This window comes from Gopherus flavomarginatus, chromosome 25 (genome assembly GCF_025201925.1).
Source record: "Gopherus flavomarginatus isolate rGopFla2 chromosome 25, rGopFla2.mat.asm, whole genome shotgun sequence".
NCBI classification, from domain to species: domain Eukaryota; kingdom Metazoa; phylum Chordata; order Testudines; family Testudinidae; genus Gopherus; species Gopherus flavomarginatus.
In genome coordinates this window covers 9,906,067-9,920,218 of record NC_066641.1, presented here as the reverse complement: position 1 = coordinate 9,920,218, position 14,152 = coordinate 9,906,067, and the positions used below count along the sequence as shown (strand labels likewise).

The 14,152-nt window shown below is 39.2% G+C and overlaps 1 protein-coding gene across 1 annotated transcript; it reads right to left on the bottom strand.

Annotated features, from left to right (window-relative positions):
* Window positions 1-938: 938 nt before the first annotated feature.
* Window positions 939-2,443, bottom strand: HOXB4 (homeobox B4). Its single transcript, XM_050934851.1, has 2 exons — window positions 1,953-2,443; window positions 939-1,265 (listed from the first exon to the last, which is right to left on the bottom strand). Exons 1-2 carry the CDS (start codon window positions 2,374-2,376, stop codon window positions 952-954), a joined length of 738 nt encoding a protein of 245 aa, XP_050790808.1. The 5' UTR covers window positions 2,377-2,443; the 3' UTR covers window positions 939-951.
* Window positions 2,444-14,152: the final 11,709 nt, after the last annotated feature.

Sequence of the window (14,152 nt, the reverse complement as noted above, 5' to 3'; positions counted from 1 at the left end):
GAAAGAAAAAAAAATCTTTTCGAAGTTCATAACCCCTTTTCCATCAAGAAAGAGGGGGATCCCCACCTTCCATTTTTTATTCATATGCTCAGTACAAAAAAGGACTGAATCTTAGTGGAGAAGCGTCCTTTTTACAAAGAACCCTCTCTCCCCACACCGCCTTTGACGAACGTTTAAATTCAGGTGGCTTTATTTGACCATCAAGTTTCTAAACTAAATACATTGCCCCCCCCCTCCAGATTTACAAGTGAGGTAATTAACCTGCTGGACTCAAAAAATGGCAGGGGGTTTCTTACATAAGTGTCCATTATGTTGGTCTCCTTCTCAATCCCCCACACCAAATTTCACTCCGTTTGTTTTAAATGGTGCCAATCTCTTCTTTCTCCAGCTATATCACCCTGATCACTACAATACTCAACATCTATACCCCCCCCCCAGGGTCCTCATACCGCATGGAGTAGAGGTCGTTGTTTGGTTGGTTTTGGTCTATAGGGCTGTGTTACAGTTGCCAGAACTGCTGTGCCCTTGGGGATCTGAATAGAAACTTTCGCTTTGTGGCTGGTAGGCAGCAAAAGAAAAGAAAAGAAAATTCAGTTTCTCTCGAAGAAACTGTGCCTCATTTATTAAAGTGAACACTGGTTGTCGAGGTAATAGCAAGCATAAGGTCCATCCTTTGTACGGGAGAGTAAACATGACAAATGGGGCAGAGTTTGGCGTGATTAAAGATGAAACAAGGATTCATCTTAGCCAAATTTGAAAACTACAATCTACAGTCTTCTTTTAATGGGAGAGAGCACAAAAGCACATCTCTGTTGTTTGTTTGTTTGTTTGTCTTGTAGCTGAGTTTCCGTCCTTTTCTATAAATAAAGAGTATGCCCCCTTTACGCCCCTGGAAACATATTATCATGTGTCTCCTACACATACACACACACACACACACACACAAAACAATTATAGGCCGGTGGCTGGTGCGTTGGCTCGGTTCTGAGAACCTCCTTGTATCTGCAGGCTTGCAGAAGCGTTAGAAGAATTAGACCTGATCTTGGTATTTGGTAATTTATTATCTTTTTTCCATTTCATCCTCCTGTTCTGGAACCATATTTTGATCTGGCGCTCGGACAAGCAAAGAGAATGGGCAATTTCGACCCTGCGCCTCCGCGTGAGATAGCGATTATAATGGAATTCTTTCTCCAGCTCCAGGACTTGCTGTCTGGTATAAGCTGTCCGGGAGCGCTTCGGTTCCCCTCCTGTGCAACTGGGGTTTACTGAACAAACACAAAGGAGGGAGTGGGGAAGAAGAGGAAAAAAAGAGTTACTGAGCTGTCCCTTTAATTTTTTTTAAAGTGTCACACACTGTTTTGCTGGGAGACTACTCGAATCAGAAAGATGCACCACGATCTTCCAGAAGTACACACTTATCCCATCTCCAACCCCCTCACTCCTGGCTGACTGCATGATGTACACCCATGTTTAGATGTGTTTTAAACTTCCCCAGACATATTGTACAACATACTTCCCTTGACAACATAGATGGTGCAATTATAGTGTATATAAACATATATACACCATCTATGCTCCTTAAAATCCATAACCCCCCATACACACACCCTCTCTTTTTAATAACACGTTAAAAAAAGAGAGGAAAAATAGTAAAAGTTTACTCAACCCACCACTTAAATACAAATTACAAAAGCATAAAACTTAACTTACGAAGATTCAACAGCCATAAAAAAAGTAGCCTGCAAGAAATTGGAGGAGGATGGTAACAGAGACTTCAAAGGCACTTGGGCAAGTAGAGCCATAAAAATTTATGGAGGATGTAATTATACTGCTCTGCAAACAGGCGATCGTAAATCTCCACGAATGGTTATTTTACAACTGGTGCAATAGGCTTTCCACAAGACTTTGAGGTGCTAGTTAGTATAAAGCAAAAGCCACTTTAGTTGACTTACCCGTGCTTACATGGACTTTTTTCATCCAGGGATAAACTACTGGTTCTTTGCAAGAAGAATTAGATGGGCTTTGGTTCATAGAGTTTTGGCTACAGGAGGGTGGAGGAGGGCTGGGGGTGACCGACTCACAGCGGTGATCTGGCTCTGAGAGGTGGCTCTGAAGTCCGGCAGAAGGATGAACGTGACCCCTTGGGGATAGCACCGCTGGCTGGTGGCCGGAGCCCTGACAAGCAGGGTAGGGCGGCTCGTTGCAGGCTGACCGCGGCTGGTACATCGCCTCATGTTGGAAAGTGGTCTCTCGCCTCTGGCTGCTGTAATATCCCGGAGAGTGATTGGGAAGGTAATCATTCTGAGAATATTCTTCGCAGGGTGGGAACTTGGGATCCACATAGTTGGAGTTGATCAAAAACGAACTCATGGCCATTAATTTCTTTGATTTGCACACACACACACACACCAAAAAAAAAAAAATACTAAAATTTATCCCTATTCCCCCCTACTCGTTTTCCTGTTTCGTAAAACCCTCCTACAGACTGTCAAGTGAACAAAGTTAGGAATCCATGTGACACCGTCGGCCAATGGCGAGGTTCCCTGCGATTCCCGGATAAGGAAATATCCTCACACAGGAACATTCTTACTCCTGTAGGATTTTTTTTTTAAATCACCAATATTTACATATTTTCAGCCAGGGTGAAATTTCGTGCTCTTGCGCAATGTTACTTACCCAGATTAGCATCTCGGGCTCGAAACCCCTAATGTCACCACTTAACCCCTAGTGATAACAAATCCCCACTCCCTTCGGTAGGTGTGTCTTGGCTTAGTTGTGTGTTACGGGGAGGTGGGGGGGAGATTATTTTCAGTAATTTGAGGGAGGGAGGGGAGTCCTCTCCGGATCAAAATGAATGCCCTGGTAGACGATACATTGAGATCCCTCTGGCTGGTGTTTAAATTTCGTTCTTAATGTAGGTGATATGAAGCGGTTTGAGTAGCGACTCTGCGGTGAGATACTGGCAGAGATAAATAGGGCTTGTTTTGGATCGATAGAAAATTCATCAGCTAATTCGGGGTACCGAGGCTCCTAAATCACATTTAGCTTCGGTATTCGATTGGCCATTTTCCAGCCGTGGGTGGAAAAGAGAGCCTTTCCTCTGAACACGAAATAAAAAGCTTTCTGGACAATTAAAGATAAAATTAACTAGTCTCAGTGCCGTGCCCTTCCCCACCATTGTAATAAACATGATTAAAAAAGCAACATTTGGACGGGCGTTTAAAATCGAAGCACCTAATAATCCCTTCATAAAAATCAGGAAACAGGACAGCGTTTCGCTGGATTATTTATGCCTAGTGTAATTTAAGCAATTATACAGATTAAAGCACCAGCGTTTTTCCTCCTGCATTTCAGTGACGTAATACTTATGACACCCATTGCAGCTCAGATTTTTATTAGAACGAGGTGATTAAGTTAACCACAGGAGTACTAGAGTCGGGAGTTTAGGTAAATACCCAAATATTTCTTTTCGGTTATAAAACGATCTTCTGGCCAAGGCGTCTTTTCATCCTTTTATTTAGGTTTTTTTTTCTTCAGGGAGAATGACTGTAGTGTTTGTGTCAACTACATATTCCCCTAGATACGAATTTGTGACACAACTTCCTTTACACAAATTCGGATCTACAGGGTACATATAGAAGACAGATGCATCTTTCTTGGTCAGAAATCTTCTAACTTCACTTAACTGTAATAATTCTCTTCGATTTAATTTATGAGTATTATTTATTTTTAATACAAGAGCTTTGTTACTCAAAGAATTCATCTATGAATAAATATGGTTAAAATTGCCACTTTCCAGAGGAAACACAAATAATGAAATTCACCCATTCGAAACACAGAGCTAGTAACTGTTAGGTTATAAAAGTCATACAGTAAGTTCCTATCTATTCATTGATGCACTGAACATTACTTTAGCATTACGTTCCCCCAAAAAATACATTAGTCCTGGACTATATCTAAAAGCACAAGGAGGGTCTCAAATTATCGCTCATTTCAAGTTTAAATGTAATATTAATTTTCCTTCCAGATGTGGTCGTTTCAATATCATCCACTGATCAACAGAGACAAACATTTCAGATTTATTTTTTTTGAGTTTCTGAAGGTCATCCAAAGTTTTTTTGTTATAAAAGTAAATTGCGGGGGGAGGCGGAGAGAGAAACAGATGAAAATAAATACAGAATATAAAGGCAGATGGGATGATATTCTTTTTTTTTATGACAGGCAATTCTTTTTATAACCCGAGAAAAAGATCAAAGGAGTTTCATTTCCGAAAGCAATAAAATATTCATACTGTCTAGCTAATGAACCTTCATTCGGAACGAATGAGAATAGCATCATGTTGAGACTTCGTTTAAAATTCCAGTAGCTCCAGAGATTAAAAGTATAACACCCTCCTCCACCCCGACCCCACCAAAAAAAAAATCAGAAGGGAGCAACACACGTTTTTGTTGAAATATCTCCGATTTAATCATATTTTAACAGTACTCAGCCACAGACGATGCCATAAAGATGCTACATTTCTCCTTTCATTGGTTGGAAATATTGTTTCCCCCCTCCCCTCGTATCGAAATGTATTTCAAATAGCACTGCTTAAAAAAAAAGACCTTGTTATGGCAGAGAATGAATGAACACCGCTTGTTTGGGACACATCATGCGTTAAGATTTTCCGGCTGCGTAAAGGTGAGTAGACTGTATCGCTCGCAATATCTATCGCCAAGGTAAGAGAGTCAAGAGCACATCTCAAAGAGAACTGGTAAAAGCTAACCCTCTGCAAGCTCCCAAGCGTCTAACACTCACAAAAAGTTTCTTGCACACCAAGCAGATCTCGGGAGTTGTTTTATAATAACTTTCGCACGGGACAAGGAAGTCCCAAGTCTGCATAAATGCCCCCCAAACCCCTCAAGTGTACCGGGGAACAGCCAGTGACTTAGAAATAGACAGCCTTCTATTCAGAATCCAAATACAATCTGCTAGAACAACCTAAAGACTGAAACTATAATAAACCAATTCTACCGAAACAGTCCTTTGGACTTCACTTGTGTATTTTGATTCCAGCTGCCTCTGCCTCCTTTTGTTAATTTCCCCAAGAGCAGCAATAACCTAACCAACACCGGTGAATCCTATACCTTAAACATAAACAGCTAGGTAGGGCCTATTCTGGATTGATACCCCCCTCCCTTACAGTCCCCTCCCCAAAACATCCCGTTTTAATTTTCCTTTGCCATGACAGACAAAGGGGTTTTAGCAGCACCAGCACCCCTAGTGTTTGCCAGAAATCTTTTTTTTTTTGCCTCCAAAAGTCTCACACAACAGCTGCAGATCCCGAAATTAAAAAGAAAACGATACTGCCCTGCACTCACCCCCCCCCAGCCCCAACACACACACACACACACACACGCCTGCACTTTTTTTTTCACACTTTCTATTCCGCTCATAAAAACGTCTAACATTTCGGAAGTTTAGAAAGATAGATCTAGCTAATGTTCGCTCTCCATTTCAAAGGGGGAAAGCCGCTTAGCCGCCATCCAAAACCTACCTCTCTCCCTTTCGACTGTTCGCACGGTCGGCCTGCCGTCTCGCTGTTTATTTATATTATACAATAAAAGGAAAGCAGGCGGGAGGAACCATTAAGACTATAAAGAAGGCTCCGAGAGAAGGAGATTCGGAGGAGAGGATAGCTGAAGTGGAGAGACACCTGCCAAGGCAAAAATCCCCTCAAATGCATCCTTAATCCCCTGCCTAAGCAGCCCGTTTTCTGACCCACTCCTATCAATAGCCTCCTACCTTGAAAAAAAATGATTAAGAAGACATCTAGAATTGTATCCGATCTCTCCTCCCCCCACCCCCACCTCTCTTGTCGCCCTGATTACAACAGAGGGTTTTCTTACCTTTCAGTTCTACAGGTTGAGTGCATGACCTCTGAAAGCGACCCCTTTGCCTGCCCATTCCCGCTCTCTCTAGGTGCGCAAAAAAAAAAAAAAAAAAGCAACCATGCATACCTTTAAAAAAATAAAAAGCCCCCCCTGCCCCCAGCTCAAAACAATCTCCTATAGCACTCGAGGAAGCGCCCTCAAAAGTTCGTAAAGCTTCCCGGGCGCAAAACAAACAAATAACAGAACCCCCAAGGCCAGAGCCGAGTTCCTCTCTGCTATCTCCCCCCTGAAGAGGGATCATTTCTCGATAGGAACCCCTCTTTCGCCCCCCCGCCTCCCCCAGCATACACCGCTATTGTCTTTAAAGACAAACAAAAAACCGCTACTGGCAGTGAGCAAGCGATAGGCCCTTCTGAGTATTTTGGGTTTGGAAACCCGCAAGTTTTCCTATTAATCTCATACTTTGTCAGTCTTTGTTAAACAGCTAGGCGTGTCCCGCGTCCCTTCAACGTTTTAATATTTGTTAGACGCTCTGACCTGAGTTTCACCCCACTCCGGGGGCCGCTCCCACTGGTCTATAATACGCTTGCATAGTTCTCTCGGTCATATTGAATTTTACCCAGGTCATTACTTTGGAGAAAAATGGCAGGGCAAAGAATTTTATTCAGACCTTTCCTCGATTGCTTGAAATTCCAAGTGAGTTTAGTGTACATCGTTTTGTTTGTAAATTTCCCTTTGAAGATTTTTTTATTTTGAAGGAGTCCTAGTCATCCAGTAATTATGACTGCCAGTTCTGCTTTCTTTGCAATCGAAAGCGTCGACGTTTGGGTGTCTCGTAGTAAGCAGGGACTTCCTCTACATAACAGGAAGCCTGAGATGAGTCTATAGGGTGGGACTTTTAATAAGAGTCAACTTCATCTAGCTCACAAAATTAATAATAAAAAAAATCGGGTGAATGTAAATTTAGATGGAGAACAGCTCACCCCAGTTTTTCGTCTCTTAAGCAAACGATTCATAGAAGGTTTGAATCGTCTGTTTTCTGATCGACTGTGGGTATCATTTTATTTTAAACTCTTTACAAAAATGTACTTGAAAAAAGGAACTGCAACATTTCCCCCCCCCCATCCTTTAAATACCCATATGATAGGTGTAATATGCATTACTAAGGGGATAAAGGTTAATAGTCTCTAGGATATCTGAGTCATATAGGCTACATACTTTTTTTTAAAGCCGCCTGCAGGGATCTATCTATCTATCTATCTATCTATCTATCTATCTATCTATCTATCTATCTATCTATCTATCTATCTATCTATCTATCTATCGTTAGTACACACACACATCGTGCTTGTTCCGGTGATAGAGAAGTAATTTGAAAAGTAAATTGGGATTAGAAGCACCTTTAATCTATTATTTTTGAAGAAATCACCTTCTTAATTTTATTTTAACTGCTTTTATGTTATATACAAATCCACGCACTCAGACACGGGGGAACGGGGAGAAACAAGGAAGATAAACTAGAAATATCCTTGCAAATAATCAGTTCATCTCGTCTTCTTTTTATTTGTTTGTTTGTTTTTTTGTTTGGTTGGTTGGTTTGGTTTGGGGGTTTTAAAAAAACTTGTTACGTCAAGTGAATCTTCCAGAGAACCGTAGAGATTTGCATTCCTAAAGTGAAAGTTAAACGTGGTTATTATTATTAGGATGGCCTCGAAATTATACCTGCTTTTGTTAATATCCCGACAACAAATGGCAGTTGTTATCCATTACCTGTTATATAAACCCGAGTTGAAATGACTGTCCTATAGAGATAAGCATAGTAATTACAAGAGCAAAAAGATGGATGGCCCAAGTTAGCACTAAACGGTAGCTCTTGTATAGTGATATTTTATAAATACCAAGCAAATTCGTGGTAATTAATTAAACCCCAGCCTTATCACGCGAAACAAAACGCTTTACATTCTTTCGAATTTCACCCACTGTATGAACCTACTCAAATCGGCAAAGCAAACGGGTTATCCAGGATGCCTTTCCCAGGATTCTAACATTCTCTCTCTCTCTATTTTTCCAAGAAAAAATATGCGTGTTATAAGTATTTAGTCACTGCGGATATTTAAAAAGCAGAACAAAAGCAAATTTGCGATGTTTTTTTAAGAGTCGGCATAGAGTCAAATATTTGCTTTAGAAGCCATTGAAAAGTAGCTTTCTGCACCCCCAGCCTCGATAAAAACAATATTTGAAGTTTGAGGATGCAAAGCACAACAGTGTATGTTGAAATAACTGTGAAATGCCAAGGGAAATATTTATTATATCAGTTCATTAAACTGTTGCAACCGGCCAGAGTGGAGTCACGTTTCTAGCAATAAATATAACACATTTAATTTAAATTCAGAAGGAAAAGTATAGAGAAGAGCAAAATGAGATAGTTAAACTGGACCAAAGAGCATAATGGATACTTTTTAAAAAAGCCTTAATGTGCATTTAATATTTTGTTAACCATCATCCTATTTATTGTGTATAGCAGGCGGCATTGGGGATTATATACAGTTGAGGTGTAAATGCCATCACTAATTGTATACACTATAAATAATGTTTATTTTGCCCTTTAGATCTTGTTTAAACAATATTTTCATTAGTGTATATTCAAAGCGTTAGAACATTCAGTCTGGAGATTAAAATGATGAAAATGACTGTAAAATGAACATTATATATTTGTTTACATGTAATATATACGTGACTATAGAATGAAAGTTTATATACATATATGAGCTGTTATGCATATATAAAAATGTATATATATGACTTTACAATATATCTATAGATATAGATATATAAACTTTCAGTCTATATAAACTTTCATATAAATATATATGAGCTGCTATGAGTATATAAAAATATATGTATATGACTTCAGAATGAATATATATGTATATAAAAGAATGTTCATTCTAAAGTCATATATATACATAACAGCTCATGTTAATATCCTATAGGGACTTCCATGTAATCGGATTTAATAAATGTATTTTGCCTTTGTATTCTTCTAATTAGCTTCTATACGGTGTTTCAAAGGTTATCTTTTTTAGCAAAGTATTTAGAAGTCACTACACATGTCCTCGCTGGAGACCCAACCTGATTCATCCACCTTATTTTCTACCGGCGTCTCATTCTGAATTGCCAGCCCCCACTGCCTGTTTCCTTGTCATCCTTCTCTCTCTTACCTCGCTATCATTTTCTCACATCTCTGCCCGTAAGAAAAGGATCCTTCCTCTCTCCACCCCACCCCCTTAGCCAAACCACTACCTCCCCCCCCTTTTTTTTAAACACTGACATCCAGTCTGTCAGGCTATACAGAAGACTGAGTCACGCACAGCGTAAACTTTTGACCCTCAACTTTTTGACCCCTTGAGCTATAATGCTGTATTAACAAGCCCCCCAAAGACCATAGTCACCTTCTACGTCTCCAGAAAGAAAAGCTGTACAGATTCCCCAATTTTTTTTTAAATCTTCTTAACATTTCTGGGTTCCTTCTTTGTCAAGTGGGGGACAAAATGTCCAGGCTTTGAAAACATTAGATGTGTTCCTCTACATCAAGTCATCAGGTTCATAGGCTGTCGGATTTCCCCCCACCCCCGCCCTTTACACTCTTCTTTTATCTCTGTGTGTTTAGAAGAGCAAGAGAAAAAAAAAAGACCCTTAAACCACAGCTGGATTCATCTCATTTTGAATTATTTCTGTTTTATTTGCCTAATGGGATGTCAAATAGGTGAGTTGTTGACTAGGTGAGTTGTTGGCTGTACTAATTAGTCTGTTCTAATTTTTCTTTTCCCGCGCTGGAGGACTGGGTGATTAGAGGAGCGTTTGGTTATCTGTGGGGGACTGGAGGTCGGAGAGAGAAGTTTGTGTGGGGCTGAGGGGAGGAATCTGTTGTGGCACAAAAAGAACCGACAGAGACCAAAAGCCAAGCTCTAGCTACTACAGCGAGCAACTCAAAGAGACCCTGTCATGACTGTGAACTTGGTCTGAAGCGAGCTCTGCTGGTTGCTTGGGGACGTTACAGGCGCAAAGATTTCACCAAATTTTCTCCCCAAATCAGTTTCCCTCCTATTTATACTGTTTTAAATCTTCAAAAAAAATTAAAGATTTTTTTTAATTAATTGGCCACTAAGCTAACTAACTCTTCCCTTTTGTTAAAAAAAATCTGTAATTTGTTTTGACACGAAGGGCTAAGATATGTATGTATATCTATATATGTTAAAAAGACATACATCAAAAGAGAGGAAGAGAGAAAAGAGAACACATACAGTCTTACTCTTTCAACGCTTCCTGTCAAAACAGTTTCTTTTTAAAGCTAGTTAGGCTAAGGGAACATGGGAAAACTGCACAGGGTAGACACCTCTAGAGTTAAGTTTTCAATGCCCCCTTTAAACTGCCATTTATTTAACACGATGGGAGAAAAGATGATAGAGGGTGACTCAGATATTCGATAGAAATATGCAGAACTTTCCAGTATTCTTAAATGAAGTTTTATTCTTAAATTAAATCCATGAGTTGACAGAGACCCCAGAGGAAGGTACAAGCCGAAAGAAATCACTTCAACAATTCTTGGGTTTCCTAATTGCAGAACGATCTTTTATCTCGTGAATTTTAAATAATTAGGTAACTTAGCTCCTTTCAGTTCTAACGAATAATAATAATAATGAAAACAACAACAATAATAATTGTATTTTTAAAAAATGGTAGGAAGACATGAGAAATGGCTCTGAAACTGCAATTCTATTGTTGCGTTTTCTGGAGAGAGCTTGTAGGAAAGGAGGTTGGTTTCTGTGAAACAGTGACGTGAAACCCTCAGATATAGGGTATTTTTGTGTAGGTTGGGGTGATTCACAAGACTATTACAAAGGAATAGATAATCAGTTAAAAAAATCAGTGAATTACAGCTACTCATTCCTCTCCCCTCCAGATTATCTTTGCCCAGATAAATAGAAACAATATTATTCCAATATTATTTTTTTAAATAAAGAGAGGGAGAATTTGGGGTGGTGTGCTACAAAATGACCTTTTTGGCTTGCAAAAAAAAATGTATTTGTCCCGTTTGTTATTGTTGACCATCTCCAAACTGATGGCTTTTTTCCCCCCTCAAAAAACCTTTTTGCTACTCTAACAACCAATCCATTTGATTCGTGAGTTGTCGTCGAGCTTTATTTCTTTCCAAAAAAAAAAAAAAAAAGGCAGTTTAGGCTGTTCTTAAACCTGTGACCTGCAGACCCCCGGGTACGTGTGAGATGTAACTATTGTATTTTGATAGGGGTGTCTTAGCGCTCCTCGGTGGAAGCCACTCTGACTCGTCTGCTGACCTCCGAATGATCCCGGGTTCCAATGAATTATTGATGAGATATGAGCTCTGATTTCTCTTTTCAGTATGCAAACCCCATTATACTGTTAAAATGGCGATTTAATCGTTTAGAATAGCTTTGCTTTTTCCCCCCCCAACTCATTTGTGCCCCCTTCCTTTTCATTTAATTCTCTTAATTAAACCCTTTAACAGATTTTAATCACTTTTTTTTTGGTTGAATAAAATAAGACCTCGGACACATCGGTAACTAGGTTACCTTGGGTAAGTTTTGTTTGGCTTCTAAGTTTGTTTGGTTTTTTTTAAAAGAAGGGTGAAATAAAATTATTTCATCTCTATTGCTTCCGTTTTACATCCACATAAAAAACGCCTGCAGGAAAACGCTAAAAAGCCACACAAAACGTTTAGTTTAAGAATTTGCTTGGTTGTTTTTTAAAAAAGCAATCAAGTCTTCTATGCCATGATACTCTAGATAGTCTGGAAAGGACACAGTGATACTGCATTGTCTTTTGTTTGAACGGTTTCTATTGCTATATCTATCTATACATCTAATGAGTGTTGTTTCTACCAGGGTCTTCTACTTATTGCTTAACCAAAGCCAGAAGGTTAGCAGGATATTTTAATATTGAATTTTCACTTTACTGTCTATTTTTTCTTTGACATGTCTCTTTTAAATAGCTGATTGATCTGCTGAGTGGATAGAGCAGATACTTTCTGAGATAAGGATTGTCTGACTTCTGTCTATGCTGTTAATACAGAGGATGTAGAAACATAGAATTCTGAACATTCACTATATGTTCAAAAAGTCACTCTTGAAAGGGTGTGCATGGGGGGGACGGTTTTATTAATTAATATAGATGTTCAGCATTGCCCTCTCAGAAGATGGACACTGGTATGGATATATAATCATGCGCTGGATCCTCCACTAATCTGCCATATATGAAGAATATTTTTATTTCAAGAGCAGCAAACACTTTTACTTTGTTTCCCAACTCCATTGAGATCTTTCATGAGTGGAAAGAAATTCTAAAGTTGACCAACAAAAAGAAAATGTAGACCCATGTGCCCATTTTTATTAGTCATAGCGTTTCCAGTGGGTGTAGAAAATTAATGGGCTCCTTATAGGCCCAACTGGATTCGCTGAATCAGTGGGCTCTGAGTCTGGTCCTGTATGTTGTTGGTCAAGCATACTACCTTCCAGATATATATTTTTAAAACCAGATTCTTTGTATGTATATATTCCTCATATATATATATGTATATAAATGCAGCTGTGGTAGGTCTGTAAAGATGAATAGAACGAACCTTAAGGCAAGTTTAAAAAAATATAAATGGGCTGTTTTATTTTCAAATCAATTGTCATTTTCATGAGAAACACACACACACACACCTCTAATAGTAAAATATCTCATATTTATTCTATCTTCTACAGCTGCTGAAAAACTAATTGTTCCACTGTCTGATGTATACCATTAAAGGGAGGGAAAGGATGAAAAATGCAATGGGAGCCCTCGCCTATCTGAACAGTCAGAGTTCTGTTTTCCTGTTTCCTCTTCTTATACTTCCTCAGTTCACCAGCAAAGGGAGGAGGTGTTGTTTTTTTTAAGGACGTAGGGGTGGGCTGGGGGGGGGAGAGAAAGATTCTGAGCCTGTGAATCCTTCCTTGCTTTAAAGTGGTAGCCAGTTGTACACAGTAGCCACACAGGAAGCTGGGGAGACTAGAACAACACAAATGAACCCAGAGGCAGAGAAAGCAATATAGGTAGAAAGCAGGAGTTTTTAAAGTGCAGAAGAAGGGGGCAGGATTTTAATCTGGCAGGAATATAATTTCTAAAACATGCTTAGGTGAGGTAATAAGGCCCAGTCCCATACCTACTACAAACTTTTGTAAAAGGTTGAGATTCCTGAAATAAATGAGGTTACCTGGTACTGTAGCAAAGATTGACTGGGATAAAAATGGAAATCATACAAGCACTGTTTCCTTTCTGCTTTAACCTGTGCTAAACTAACTCCTTAATATCAATGTAGTGACATGGAAGATTATGCAGAAAGAATAAACCGACCTGGGGTTCAGTCTGCATTTCTAAGTGAAGATGGTCTTTCTACGTATCCTATCTGTCTTGGATTGTCCTTTCCATCCCATTAACATGTTGCATATTCCATATAATTAAAAAGGGGGGTTGATATATTGTATGCTTTGGGTCATTAGACTTGATTTTAAAGGAAAGTTTGACTGGGATAATACACAAATACTGCAACCCCTAAAGTGCAAGCTTTTTGCCTTTCGAATCAGGATATGGGAATATGACATTAATCCAAATTCAGATAGATAGATAGATAGATAGATAGATAGATAGATAGATAGATAGATATGGGGGTGTATAGGGATGGATAGATAGATGGAGTAAAAGTTTTGGATTAATGTAAAATATATATAATTCCCCTGCAGTTACACTGTCATTGTCAAATATATATTTCCTTGCAGTTATATTGTCATTCCAGTACTAGGGTAAGTGAATGACAATACACACCTAGTTTGGTGGTAACAATTTGCCATCAGTCAACATTATTTCTTAACATCAATAAGAACCAGATGGCCAAAGAATGTTCAGGTCAGTAATTTGGTACCACCCCATCATACCTACACCCTATTTACCTTCAGTAAATATTTCCCTTGCTGTGTAGGCAAGATTTCTGTAACCTGTGGCGTGTTGACTGCAAACTTCACACTTTAGACTCATTCCATTCACGTGTCTAGAAGCCAGCGAATGCCTTTATTATGAGCAGATAAAGAAGCACACGACTCGGTCAAATAATCAGATTAGGATGTTAAAATTCAAATGACTCAACTACCTATCACTCTCCCGCCCCCAATCACCCCAAGTCTCCCTTACCAGAATTTTGATTTTGTATCAGAATATTAGTC

What these genes read in the sequence shown, in the direction of transcription:
- HOXB4 (XM_050934851.1), bottom strand. Translation starts at nt 2,376, where the DNA reads ATGGCCATGAGTTCGTTTTTGATCAACTCCAACTATGTGGATCCCAAG. An exon ending in AAAAGTCCATGTAAGCACGG is followed by an intron (nt 1,266 to 1,952) that starts GTAAGTCAACTA and finishes GTGTTTGTTCAG; the next exon opens with TAAACCCCAGTTGCACAGGA.